This window comes from Pomacea canaliculata, linkage group LG10 (assembly GCF_003073045.1).
Source record: "Pomacea canaliculata isolate SZHN2017 linkage group LG10, ASM307304v1, whole genome shotgun sequence".
Taxonomy (NCBI): domain Eukaryota; kingdom Metazoa; phylum Mollusca; class Gastropoda; order Architaenioglossa; family Ampullariidae; genus Pomacea; species Pomacea canaliculata.
Window position 1 is genome coordinate 14,659,904 of NC_037599.1, and position 13,109 is coordinate 14,673,012.

Below are 13,109 nucleotides of genomic sequence, written 5' to 3' on the forward strand. Positions count from 1 at the left end.
GGATGCTTGGACTGTGATGCTTGTGTTGTTTGAGATTTTTTGCGACTAGGAGCCAGCACAGCCTGTAGAAGGAAAAGGAGGAGGCATAGCCTGATGGATTGGGACAGGGTCCTCAGAAGAAACCTATGTCATGTCCGTCTGGATAAATATAGAGGTTGACAGTCGTTTGTCAATGACTGTCAAGTAGGAAGTGGAGTTAACAGTAGAAGATGCTGTTGAGGAGCAACCCACTACGCGGCAGCGAGCATCGGCTTAAGAGATGCCAGATTTTGCATGTATGCGCTGAATGGCTGCCTCTTCCTTCCACAATGGGCAGTCTCTAGAAGAAGCAACTCAAGACCTGTCAGAGTTAGCACAGAGAGGTGGGCCAGCTTAGACACCCAGCCAGAAAGAGGCTGCCCACTTCATCAAGGAAGTAGAACTTCCCTTGGCCACTCAAACATTTACACACAGAAGAAGAAGGGGCTACATCCCACATAAATTAAGTCTGGTTAGAAACAGATGTCAACCACTAACTCAAACTACCTTTAAAAACTTAAATACATATTTATGATTCTTACCCAGCAACAACCAAGCCTTCTTGCCAAGACCCAAGAAGAGATTGGTCAATAACAGAGCATGCTCTTCTTCATCCCCTGCAAGCATCTGTAGAAATTGCTGAACAAAGAAAAGTTATGAGTCAAAATACATTCAAACCTTTGCATAACAGATACTATTATAACTTTTTTTTCAAGAATGGCGACATGTTCCACTACTGCTGACAATGTTGTTGCTTCCTGTCTAGGTGGATTTAGGCTACAAAGTATATACCCCACTGATAAGGAACAGTATGTTTTCAAATTAGTTCAGCTTAAAAATTATGGGTCACAACCTTAGTTTTTTCATTGACCTTGTTACAATGTTCCTGTGTTTGTGAACATTGGGCCTGAGGAAACTGGGCACATGGGTGACAGGATGTAACTCACCACACATAATCCTGCAGGGGAACATTTGCAAAATAACATACAACAATATGGTTCATCTAAAGTCCCAATACTATCCATGCTATCTGTACTTCCAGTTTCAAACCACCATCCACTCTCAAATACATATAGTTTAGTTTATTTCTTGTTGATCCTTTGAGGAGCATAGGGCTGCAACAACACCTCGCCAGCAGACCTGGTTTTGGGCAGCCCCCTTCAGTTGGGCCCAGGTGGTTCCAGTGTCCTTTGCCTTGCTCTCTATTGTTTTTTTCTAAGTCTGCTTTGGTCAAGGCTTGCATCAAGGTTCTGTAATTTAAGTGTCTTTCTCTAGAGTCCTTTTCCTCCTGGTCTTGAAGAAAAGCCTCTTGACCTTGAAGACAGCTGAAGTGGTATCAACTGTTGACCAAGTGCTCCATTTGCACTGAGATCATGCCAAGAAGTACCTTGTGAATTTCTTGTTCCCTTAACTTTTAACATTAACACATATTACATACAATGAGGGATACCATTGGTCAAACACAAACAATCAGCATTCTTCATTCATCAGCTAGCCAGCACAAATAAGAGGGAGGCCACACCCCAATCGATCAGTCCCAGCCACATCTAAGGTGACAAGGTAGGTGGGGTCAGACTTTCTTTCATTGACAGACCAGGTGCAATGGCCCTGGAATGTTTTCTGTCCATCTAGTTTTCATCAATAAACATTCATCTGCTGCAGATGCCACTAAGCCTCTGAAGGGCAGCTGTTTATACTTGGCTTGCTCTAGCCATTAAAAGCTACCTACCCTACATAATATTTCCCTAAAAGCCAGTACACAAAGGTCTTTTAATTACTTAAGTGGTCCTAGGCTGGAGACATGTCAATTTAAGAGACCTTTGTGGGCGAATTTGTTAGGCAAACTGTCTCATTCTATAAGATTCCATTGTGGGCTAGTATCCATTACAGTACTATTAACTGCTTTCAGGCTGTTATTTTTAGTTTCTTTAAGTAGTAGTTCAGTTTCCTAAACACTGACGAGAAATGCAGCTTGGCCATTCAGTCTGAATAGTGTATCATATCTGCTGACTGGGGGACTTGAACTTATGCACTGTAGTTGTAGCAGTTCATTCTTGTCTATGATGATACCTTCTAACTTTAAAGGTTAGGGCACTGCCATCATCCACCTAAACAAACATTCATTTGTTTATTCCTGCATTGAATGACCAGTCCACTCATATCCAAGCCAGTTCTTCCTCTGTCCACTTCAGCATCAACCACCCTCCAAAGTGTCATGCTGGATGAAATGACTAAACCAGACCAGTTTGTACAGCTTGCCTCTTGCAAGAAGAGGTCCCAGGTGTCCCACAAGGGTGGCTACTATGCTCTGTACAAAGTCATTGGTTTTACATTCCATCTGAGCAGCCCTCTCAGGCCCTTCTTCTCAAATCCATATTGGCAAGCAGAGCCCACATCTCACATCCATACAGCAGAATGGCCATGAGGGACTCATACAATCTGTAGTTAGTAGCAAACCTGATGGTGTCAGTGGTAAGGTGGTGGTATTTTACATTAGGGAGGTAGTCATAAGAGAGTTGAAATTTATACAGTGAAATTAGTGAAAATATGTTGGGTCATATCATATAAGAGGGCTTGAAGCAGGGAAGATCTTAGTGAGTAGGTTTCACTGCAATACAGAGGAAATGCACATGTGATTGATAAATAAAGAGCATCATAGGCAAAGGAGATTTAATGATCTCAACTTACGTCACATGTGCTCCAGATGTCACAAAGGCCAGGAAAAACCACAGCATCAGATACAAATGGAATCAGGGAAACATATCGAGAGGTAAAATTCTGCAAAGTAAAGACAAAAATCTTTCAGCTCTTTCATTGCAGTTAATGGAAGACTTTGTCTGCTGGATGAAATCCAAGATGCTGATTGAGTACAGTTAAAATCTACAGGTCGTAAAAGTATTGTTTCTTCCATGGCGAACATAGAAAAAAATCAATTGCTAGATGTATATGTCAAAGTAGCAGACAAAGCAGATGATGAAAATGACTTCACACTATTATGATTAACATGAATAGGAAATGTTCCTTCATCTGACTGAATAGAGGGTGAATATTCTTCCTCTCTTCATCTCAGCTTGGATTTACTATCTTGAAGACCTACGTGGTGCAGGGCAATGGAACATGGGAAAATATTGCCAGACTATGCAGCAGAAATTCAGCAGTGCAGATTTTGGAAAGGGCTTATGCAGCTGCTCAATGACAGAAGTGGGCACAAATTCTATTCAGTTAAAAGACTTTTACTGGTTGGACAATGCATCAGCTCAAACGGACTTAAGATCACCACTTGCAGAAATAGACATGGCGTGGGTCTCCATCCTGATCTCTCACATTATGCCACCTCCTTTTTCTACAGGGTGTGGTGGTACCCATTCCTCATAACCAACACAAGAATCACAATCCACACCACTCTGAAACGTGTTGTACCAAAAAAGTCATAGCAATAAAAAAAATGTCTGTTGACAAGTAGATGTATTGATGAAGTAACTTTCATATGTCAATAAACACTTTACTGTGCCATAAAACTGTGGACCACAAATTGCACTTTATGGACATAAACTCTGCCAAGACCTTTTTGAAACCTCAATCAATAGCAAAATGCATGAGTGATAAGAGTGGCCCATCCAACTTTACACTTACAATCAGAAGATGGGACAAGGTCCCCTCAACCGTCTCAAATACACTTTCACACACCTCATTTTCACTGAAGAGGAAAGCTCACTCTATAATGTTTCCTAGTTTGGCCATAGTTTAACAGGTCTAATAAGGTGATGCAACCAAATGGTACCACAAAGGGTATTTCCAGCACAGTCACATCAGACTTAAGCCAGATTGACTCAGACCACAGCCTTCTAGAAAAACTAGGCACTGCATGAACAGCCAATTGATTGGTATGGACCACACAAGCTTCCTGCCTTGGGAGATGAAGAGTTGGTTTGAAAAGTACATAGATGAAAAAGCCCATAAGAGATAAAAAAAAGGAAAAGTAAAGAAGAAAAAGACTGGTAGGCTAGGCTGGTGTTCAGTCAAGGCACGAAAACCCAGGTGTGTTGGGGGCTAGGAATATACAGAGAAATAGACAAAAAACAGAAATTACAACTTGGTTTAGAATGAGACATTATGCTTACACTCTGTGCTGATTCTGTAGCTTTTTCCAGGATTTCAGGTGGAGGTTTAAGAGCTCTGAAGAATCGTGTTAAGAAGACATTTTTGCCATTTACATCTATAACTGATGTTTTGTAGTGTCTTTTGGGAAAACGGGCCTCAATTTCCTGTTGCCATTTATCTGCATACTGCATTAGGTTTTCATTTTCATTTGTGTCAAACTGTAAAAAGAAAATCAGTAAAATATGTGATTAAAATCAGCAAATAAGTGTCTTTTTAGAAACAAATGAACTGCACATTTAAACATTAATGCAACACATGTAGTACAAAATTATGAGTTTTTTCAAAATGATGACAACATATTAAGTCAGATCTGGAAGAAGCATTAAAGGCTGAGGGGGGTTCACCTAGGGCAGGGGTGGGCAATTAATTTTCCTAAGGGGCCGCATGAGAAATTGGGATGTTTTAGAGGGCCGGACTAATATAGTTAACCCAGTTTTACCCAATACTGTATATATAGCATATATACTATCCCTTCGCCAGTGGGCGGGCCGGTCAGAGACCGGAGGCGGGCCGGATCCGGCCCGCGGGCCGGCCTTTGCCCAGGTCTGACCTAGGGGATAAAAACTGTCCACTGAGCATGCTCCAGAAAGGGAGAGGAAACAGGGATGTCAGCTTTTTTAACACTAGATTGGAGGCTGTTTTAGCAGAGGCTGTAATAGAAGAACGATGCTTCACAGTTGGGATGCAGTAACTGTCCTTGTGCATTATTACATAGGTAATAAATATCTATAAAACAGATAAAGATCGGCTCAACATATAAAAGAATGTCTTCACTGTTGTGTCTCATGCGGGGAAGGGGGCGGGAGGAGGTAGCCCAAAGGGGGGGTGAATTTCTGCATCACTGCGTTTTACATAATTTTGTTGTTTTTTTTTGCCTAATTACCTCGTGTGGTGACAGTGGAGGTTTTTTGGTTAAGGAAAGAAGGATAGGGAAAAAATGATGCAGAGGACATTGTGCGAGGTGAGTTTTTTTTGTTTCTGCCTTTCAACTAAGTCTTCTGTGAGTGACAGAAGGACCCATGTCACGAGCCACTGGGTGAGTAGAGGGACAATGGCTTCCCAACCAGTATGCAGTATGCAGATGTGTGGGATGTGCTGGGAGGTAGACTGTTGAATGTGTGCAGATGTGTTGGTGAGAATCTATGTTGAGGGAGGGAGTGTTGTTAGCCCCTTTTTGCTCTGTTTTTGCGACATGGCAATTTCGTATATTGATGATTTGTCGGGAGCAATATAGAGTATTTGTAAGAGAGGCACTGAGAAGGCTAGCCTAGTGGTAACATCGGAGATGGGGGGATTTGGGGGAGATGGCCATAGGGCATTTTGACTGTTTTGTGTTTTGTCCTTGCTCCAGGCTTTGTCAATACTCAATTTGTGGTAACTTCCATTCATCGCTTCTTCCTTCAATGTCTCGCCAAACATTTCTTCAACCGTCTTCAGTACGATCAATCGTTCATCATCAAATCATTGCAGGAGGGACTGTGCAGTCGTCGTACAGTGGGCCTGGCAGTGACTATAAAGCTGACTGCCCAGTTTTTATTTTACTTTGGTTAACCCGCATCTCCCCTAGCAAGGTTACCGGCCAGAGCTCAGCCTTTACCTCGAATCTCACCATGTCTGTAAAGCTACATTCTTCCCTTTCAATTCTTGTTCGCAGGGGCTTTTCCCCAGGCTGTGGTCAGGGAGAGGAGTTTTGCATGGTTGTTTGGGTTGTCTCTTCTGTCTCTGGGATCCATTGTTCCCCTTCTTTGTTCTTTTCTTCCTCTACTGTCATTTTTCTTTCGTCATTAATAAACGCGTGTTTTGTACTGTTCCCATGCATGTGCATCAATTTGTGCACTGATGGATGATTGCGCATGTCGGCGACATTGGGCGTTTGAGTTTTGCGTGACTGAGCATGCTTGTGAGAGTGAAATGTGTGGTGCCCAATCACCTTAACATGACATTCACCTTGTTATATAACTTATTACAAATTGCAAAAATTACACACTTTTGAAAATTGTTGTTCTGCCAGCCCTTCAATATTTATTTATATTAACAACATATCTGCTGTCAAGTAACCGAACAAACATTTGAATTCACACAACAGAAAATTATTGTTAAAAACACAAGGAAATTACTTCTAACCCTTTCCCGCATTGGCTCTGGTTGGCTAAGTGGTGGCTCAATAGTGATGAAAAGACTGAGACTTGTTGTTTTCTCTTCCTGAATAACAGCTGCTCCTGTTTCAACCTGCTCTTGGTTTATGTCATAAGTGTATCCAAGTAGTACCGATGGTGTGTTGATTCGGAATGTTCCATCGATCTAAAACAATGTCAATTAAAACCTGGAAATAAGTTTCCCTGTTTACAAAGTTTTACATTAACATATAAAATAATATATACATAAATACTTGCACTGCTTTCTGTACCTCCTGATCTTCTTTCACAAGCTCTGGCATTATATAAGATCTAGAAAAAAAGTTTGTCCCATGTCCTGATTCACTATGCATCAGTAAATGTATTAACTCAACCCTGACTTCATAGAAGAAACATATTTCAAGGTATGTAACTCTATAGTAAACTTGTACAGATTTTGAATGCAGCAATACTTTCTCTAATAGAATTTTTTTTAAATGACTGTAAGCCCAGCTACTAGTCAGCAGAAAACATTCATGGCCTTCTAAAAAAGACATTTTAGTACATCAGGACTGAGTTGAAGTGTGTGTAAGCCCAATCCACAAAAGTATGACACATTTCGATCATACACTGAAAATGTCATAAAATGATGATACCGCACTGAATTTTTTTCTGTACTTATAAATACTGGATTTACCTTACCTTCTTTCATAAATTTGAAAAATAATGCCATTAATACATACTAACAGTCAAGATGGATTGTCACTGTGAAGATGAACATTAACAATTAATATGCACTGACAGACATCCTGAATAAGTGAACAATGGATAAAAAAGAATGTGATAATTCCTAATTGGTAACCATCAAAAATGTATATTGATGGCCTTCCCTAGTAGGACAAGGACAGTGAAGCATGACGTCAGAATACTATCTATAATCTTTTTAATTTTGATTTTTAAGGCTGAGATTATAATATTCCACTTAGAATAAGAAGAAAATTTAATATTACATGACTGTGTAATCTACTGCTCCATTCTTCTAGCTATTCTATTCCTTCTAGCCTTCTTTAAAAGATAAATTCTCCATACATTAGTAATACATGTTATTTTTTCTAAACATACTCATATGCATGAACATACACCATTCGTTTATTCATTCTTTCCCATGACCTGTGCTGGTCAATGGGGGTAGCACATGGATAGATGCAGCAGCTGACAAGGGTCGCCACTCAAGCCTGTCTTGAGCAGTGGTGATCATGTTCTGCACAAAATGATCATTCCACCCCTTCACATTTTGTAAGATAGTTCTTCTGACCACCGCAGTGCTAACCTCCTCAAGAGTCATGCTAGTCAAAAAAGACTAGCATTTGTTGCTTGAATATAGCAGTTTTTGGTGTCCGATGAGTGTGGTGATTGTGCTCCATACAAAGTCATTGTTTTTATGTTTGCTATACCAGATGGACAAGCCCAGTTTTGATATTGGGGTTGGACCCAAACTCGAGGCTTTTCGCTAGGGTTTCTTGAAGAGTAAGCATCAAAGAGGACGTCGCAACTCAAGTCCTCACTACTTTGCGTGTCAGCTATCACCAGTCAAGCAGAAGACTTGGGGGAATAGGGACACCGACCAAGAAAGTGAAAGCCCGCTCATCAGACTTCAGAATAAAGAAGAGTGACTTTTGTCCCTGTGAACCACGATCAACTCCTGGCAGCCCAATACACCACCCAGCAAGGGCGCTTAGGTCAAGCTAAGTGGCATGTGTATGGCTATTGTACGGAGTGAGTGATTGTGTAGTGTTGTGAACGTGGTAGTTTAGATTGACTCACTAGATATCTGGATTAGTATTAAGGAGAATAATTAGTATTAACGGGACACCCTAGATAACTAGTGAAGATAGGGAATTAGATCATTTGCATACTTGCCTGTTCTTTTTTCAATTCCTTTATCATTCTGTAATTTGTATAATCCTCTCGATGATTTAATATACTAAATTGCCTTGAGTTGTTGTTTGGGGGTTATGCATGCTGGGGGCTCAACGAGTTAATAAAAAGGTGTAATAAGCAATTTAGTATAAGTGCACATGGTGAATGTCGACGTGATTTGGTAGAGGTATCAAGAGTGTGATTGACCGAGGCTACGGAAATCACAACCTCTATCTCCACGTGCTCTACCCCTAGAGTCCGCGACACACACATCAACTAACATGATCAGAGCAGATGCACTCTGTCATCAGTTACTGTCGCACATGAAGTTTTCTACACAGTTTTTGAATGTTTGCCGTGTGACCAACAGTCCCAAAAACTGGTTTGTGAAACAGTTGGCAAAGCACTGTTTTTGAAAAATGGGTTTGCCAAGCTGTCTTTGGTTTCTCATGTGCCAACTGCTTGACTGGTACTACCAACAAAGTGACCTTCATCTGGCCTTTAATCCACCCTCTACCATATAAGCAACAGCACCAATAGCTCCAGTGCACACTGGTCTTACAAAGAAAAAACACCTATGCAGTTGTTAATAAAAGACAAGCATAGAAGATAGAGGAATCAGGGAACAAACAGCTAGTAAGGATGGAGGGAGTTATAAATCTGTTGAGAAAGACAAGCAGGTGAATAATCAATTGACTACAATAACAATCATTCTGGTGGAATCAGCAACTGGCTGTGGGTGCTGGCTTTCAGATTTCCCCTCTATATAAACAGGATCAAAACTGACCTTTCCACTAACATGCCAGTGGTTAGAATACCACTGTGACGTATTTACTGTGGTGATGTCACCTGGTAATGTCAAGAAAAATGTGAGAGAAACCTACCTAGACAATCTGAGGTCAAAAGAGAAAGCTTCGTGATTAAAGAAAATAATTTAAACGATTATAAAAATTATGGAAAAAATCATTAAAATGATTGTAATGAATATATAAGTGCCATCAATACATTATGAATGTCCATTAAATGTACGACTTAATGCAAACCTTTCCATTTAGATAGACTGTTGAAAATGGAATCTTTATATTTCCAAGCCATTTTTTCTCCAGCCTCTGATGTACTGCTGTTTCTCTTTGACGCTCATCCTGAAAGATAAGTATAGAATACAGTCTGGAGTAACTTAATAAATAAAACCAGTTCAGAGATCATTGCTTCTGAGAAAGTGAAAACACTAGTATATATTTTCCAAATATCTCGCACATTGCTATACAAAATCGCCTAAACAACATTCACTAACTCTCTGGATATGTTATCTTGACATTGATATTGCTACCATAAAATTTAGACACAAATAAAAATACAACTGAAGTGCAAAATATGCGACATTAACTTTTCCTACCTAAATTCCTCAAAAAAGAACTTTCTTGTAAATCCCAAAAAAATTAAGGCCTAACACACCCCAAAAAAATTTGTTTCACAAAATATCGCAGATTTTTTTTACATCATCTATTTTGCCCTTGAATGGGAGTTAAAAAAAAAAATTTGCTGCACTTGTCACGCTATTGTTTGCCATGAAAATCATCCAAAATGGCGGCAAAACATTTTAAAAAGCTGATAACTCTGTCAATTTGTGAATAGACTCCAAATTCTTTTTTGAAATTGTTGCCTAAAAGTAAGATCTACAATTATATGAGGGGGAATTTGAAAAATCAACTTAGCTAATATTTTATGAATTATTTTGTAAAACTGTGTGTTAAAATTTAAGAAATTTTGATATAAAATAGTATAACTACTAAATATTTCTTAAAAAGCCCTCATACAAATGTTAAGAATTGTATAAGGAAAATCTCAACCAAATTTCAGTCTATATAAGGTGACCAGACGTCCCGCATTAAGCTGGACAGTCCCACTTTTGACCTCGTGTCCCGCTTTCTGGCTTTCTGGCAAGTCCATCAAATGTCCCGGTTGTCTTTAAAAATCTGAATACCGTACGCTGATTCGCATCCGGCAAAATTGGAGGAAAGGTCCCCACAGCGCATCCCCCCCCCATCCTTTTTTTTTGTCGTTCTTTGACGGTGACGACACCATGATCGGCACGTGTCCTGCTTTCGCCCCCGAAACGTCTGGTCACCTTATAAAATAAGAAAGTCATCAGTACAGCCTCATCCCACACAATGTAAAAAGCATCACCAAAAAACCCCAGCAAAAACCGATAAGAGTCGCCACAGAATCACAAATGTCCTCTTCAGGAAAAATTGCACGCTGTATGATCAGTACAATATGTGTCTGCAGAATCCCTATGAAGTACATATTTCACTGTATAAAGTATCAAAAGCAATGAGAGTAGATTCTAAGTTAGCAGCTGTAGATCTAACGGTAGATCTGGGACCAAGAACAACAGAGCTGACGATACATATAGTTAAATCAGAATAGTGTTTTTTTTAACAACACAATCAGTTATAATTAATAAAATAACTAAAATAAATGTAGGTTCCATAGATATAGACGACTGAAACTAAAAAGTAATGGCTGAAACTGGCACACCTTTAAGAATGCTTAAATAATATTACTCTGCATGATTCCTATGGCCAGACACAAAGCACAGTAAGAAACTAAAGCTCAGTCAAAGCATGTCAAATGCAGTTAAAACAAAGTACATCCCAAAACAATGGAAGAGCACAAAAGCTGTTATGCCAGTTAGGTGCGGACTTAGGTGTTACATCCCTTGATGGATACATAAATACAAAAATGATTTTAGACTATGTACATGCACAAATAAAATTGACATAAGCCATTATTTCACATATTTTGAGAGTTACTGTATTACAATTAAAAGAAAAACATAAACCACTTTCACTAAGGCATCTGTGTTTACCTCCAAAATATCCACCACAACTTCATCAAACAAGTTGAGATAAATGTAGTCACTGATTGTCTGTAGTACACTTGGTGAAAAATCATCATTGGGAGCTCTAAGGGCAAACAAAGAAAAATACATAAAAATGCAAACAATGAGTACTGTAAGATAAAAGCAGCAAAAACTGTTACACAGTAAAAATGGCCAGTTCTGATTAGTTTGATCTATTGCTGCAAAATTTTGTTCTGTTTGGTAGGTACAGGCACATAAATTTTCATCAAATATTTATCAGACAGATTTTCATGCTGATTATTTAACAATAACTGTAACACTGAATATTGATATATCCCTATACAGTGATACCTCGGTTCTCGAACGCCTTGACTTTCGACCAAATCGGTATTCGACCAGAAAATTCGAGAAAATTTTGTCTTGGAATCCGAACAAATATTTGGAACTCGTACATCCGAACGTCCGAGATGAGCCGAGTTGAGCCGAATGGCGTTCATTCGGCCGAGCGCCTTTCTTGCGTCATCAGTGTGAGTGCAGAGAGAGAGAGTCATGTTTTTGTGGAGAGAGTCATGAAATGTGTGCAAAATGGGCAGAAATCGCAAATTTTGTTGAACAACATCACCCTGATAAAGTGGTAGCAAATAGAGCAGTTAACATTTTTAATGACAATGTTATGTCCACTTTCCGCAAAATTTTGCAAAGGAGAAAAAAACAGCAAACAACTGACAAATTCTTCCGTAAAGAAATCAGACAAGCAACTGCAGAGCAAGATTCTGATTCTCCTCAGCAAAAGATACAGAGAACAGAAACACCCGAAGAGCAGTTACCCTCTGTTTTTATTGAAGAGGACTCCCTTCAAAACAATAACCATCCCCCTTCACTCCTCCCTCCACATTCATTCCCTCCTGCCATAAAGTTTGGTACAGGTACAGTAAATGAAACACAATTTACTGTACTGTACTGTACATTTTTTTGTTTGTTTTTTTTTTTTTGTTTTAATAAATACACTTTTATTTCTTATTTCTTGTTGAGACTCATGTTTTTCTACATATTATATACAAATTAGGCCAGTAAATAGGCATTTTCTGGGGCTTGGAACGAATTAATCCAGTTTCCATTATTTCCTATGGGTTTCATTGCTTCGGTTCTCGAACAATTTGGTTCTCGACCGTCTTCCCGGAACGAATTATGTTCGAGAACCGAGGTATCACTGTATTTCTGAAATCAGGCTCAAAGCACTTACATATATATGTACATTAGTATACACACAAGACAATGCAGAATACATACATCTATATATTTACACACACAAACGAAAAGAGTAGAGGAAACCTAAGTACCCTGAGAAAACCCTTTCCCATAATGCTAGTCCTTTGGCCCACCCTTCCTTTTGCAATATCATATTACTCTCAGCTCTTGTTATCTGGTTTCTCTCTGTCTTCTGTATTTGATTTTATTCTTCGTTAGTATTGTTTTTTATATATTGTTCATTAGTTCATATGTTATTTGTTTTCCTGTCACTCGTATTCTGTCCATGTTTCGTTCTTGTTCTTAGGCGCTAAGAGCGTACTCCTTAAGATTGTGAGTATGCGCTTTACAAATTTTGCATTTATTATTAAAACCACCGAAGGTCAGCCCTGTAAACAGATGTCACATCCAGAGCGACGTATGTCAGAGCTAAGATATGAACCGATGACACCTGTCTTAATCAATAAAAGCCAACACAAGAAGCAGGATAGCTGGTTGTGTAAAATTCTGTTTGTTAGTGACTAGGATTGGGTGTGCTTGGGAGGTTGCTGTGTATGTACGGTTTGTGTCACTCGTAGCAGACGATGCTGCTAGCGGAACTTTTGTAAGGGACGCTCTTGAAGGGCCAGCTAAGCGATAACACGGATGACCGGGGATGGGGGGGGGGGTCTGGCTCTTAGCCGAAGGGCTTTGAACTTATTCTGCAGGCTCAAATTGTGGTCGGATTAATTGTTGTCAACCTTCAAATTGTTGTCAAATCGTCATCAATCGTCAGACTGTGT

The 13,109-nt window shown here is 39.5% G+C and overlaps 1 protein-coding gene across 2 annotated transcripts in view; it reads right to left on the reverse strand.

The window, feature by feature from the left end:
- Positions 1 to 13,109, reverse strand: part of LOC112573349 (coiled-coil and C2 domain-containing protein 2A-like) — a 139,807-nt gene that overhangs the window by 18,248 nt on the left and 108,450 nt on the right. For both annotated transcript variants that reach the window (XM_025253630.1, XM_025253631.1), the window contains exons 32-37: positions 11,086 to 11,182; positions 9,257 to 9,355; positions 6,304 to 6,480; positions 4,140 to 4,337; positions 2,707 to 2,796; positions 561 to 657 (exon numbers count right to left, since the gene is read on the reverse strand). In XM_025253630.1, the coding sequence (XP_025109415.1) occupies positions 561 to 657; positions 2,707 to 2,796; positions 4,140 to 4,337; positions 6,304 to 6,480; positions 9,257 to 9,355; positions 11,086 to 11,182 (758 nt within the window). The remainder of the gene's footprint in view (positions 1 to 560; positions 658 to 2,706; positions 2,797 to 4,139; positions 4,338 to 6,303; positions 6,481 to 9,256; positions 9,356 to 11,085; positions 11,183 to 13,109) is intronic.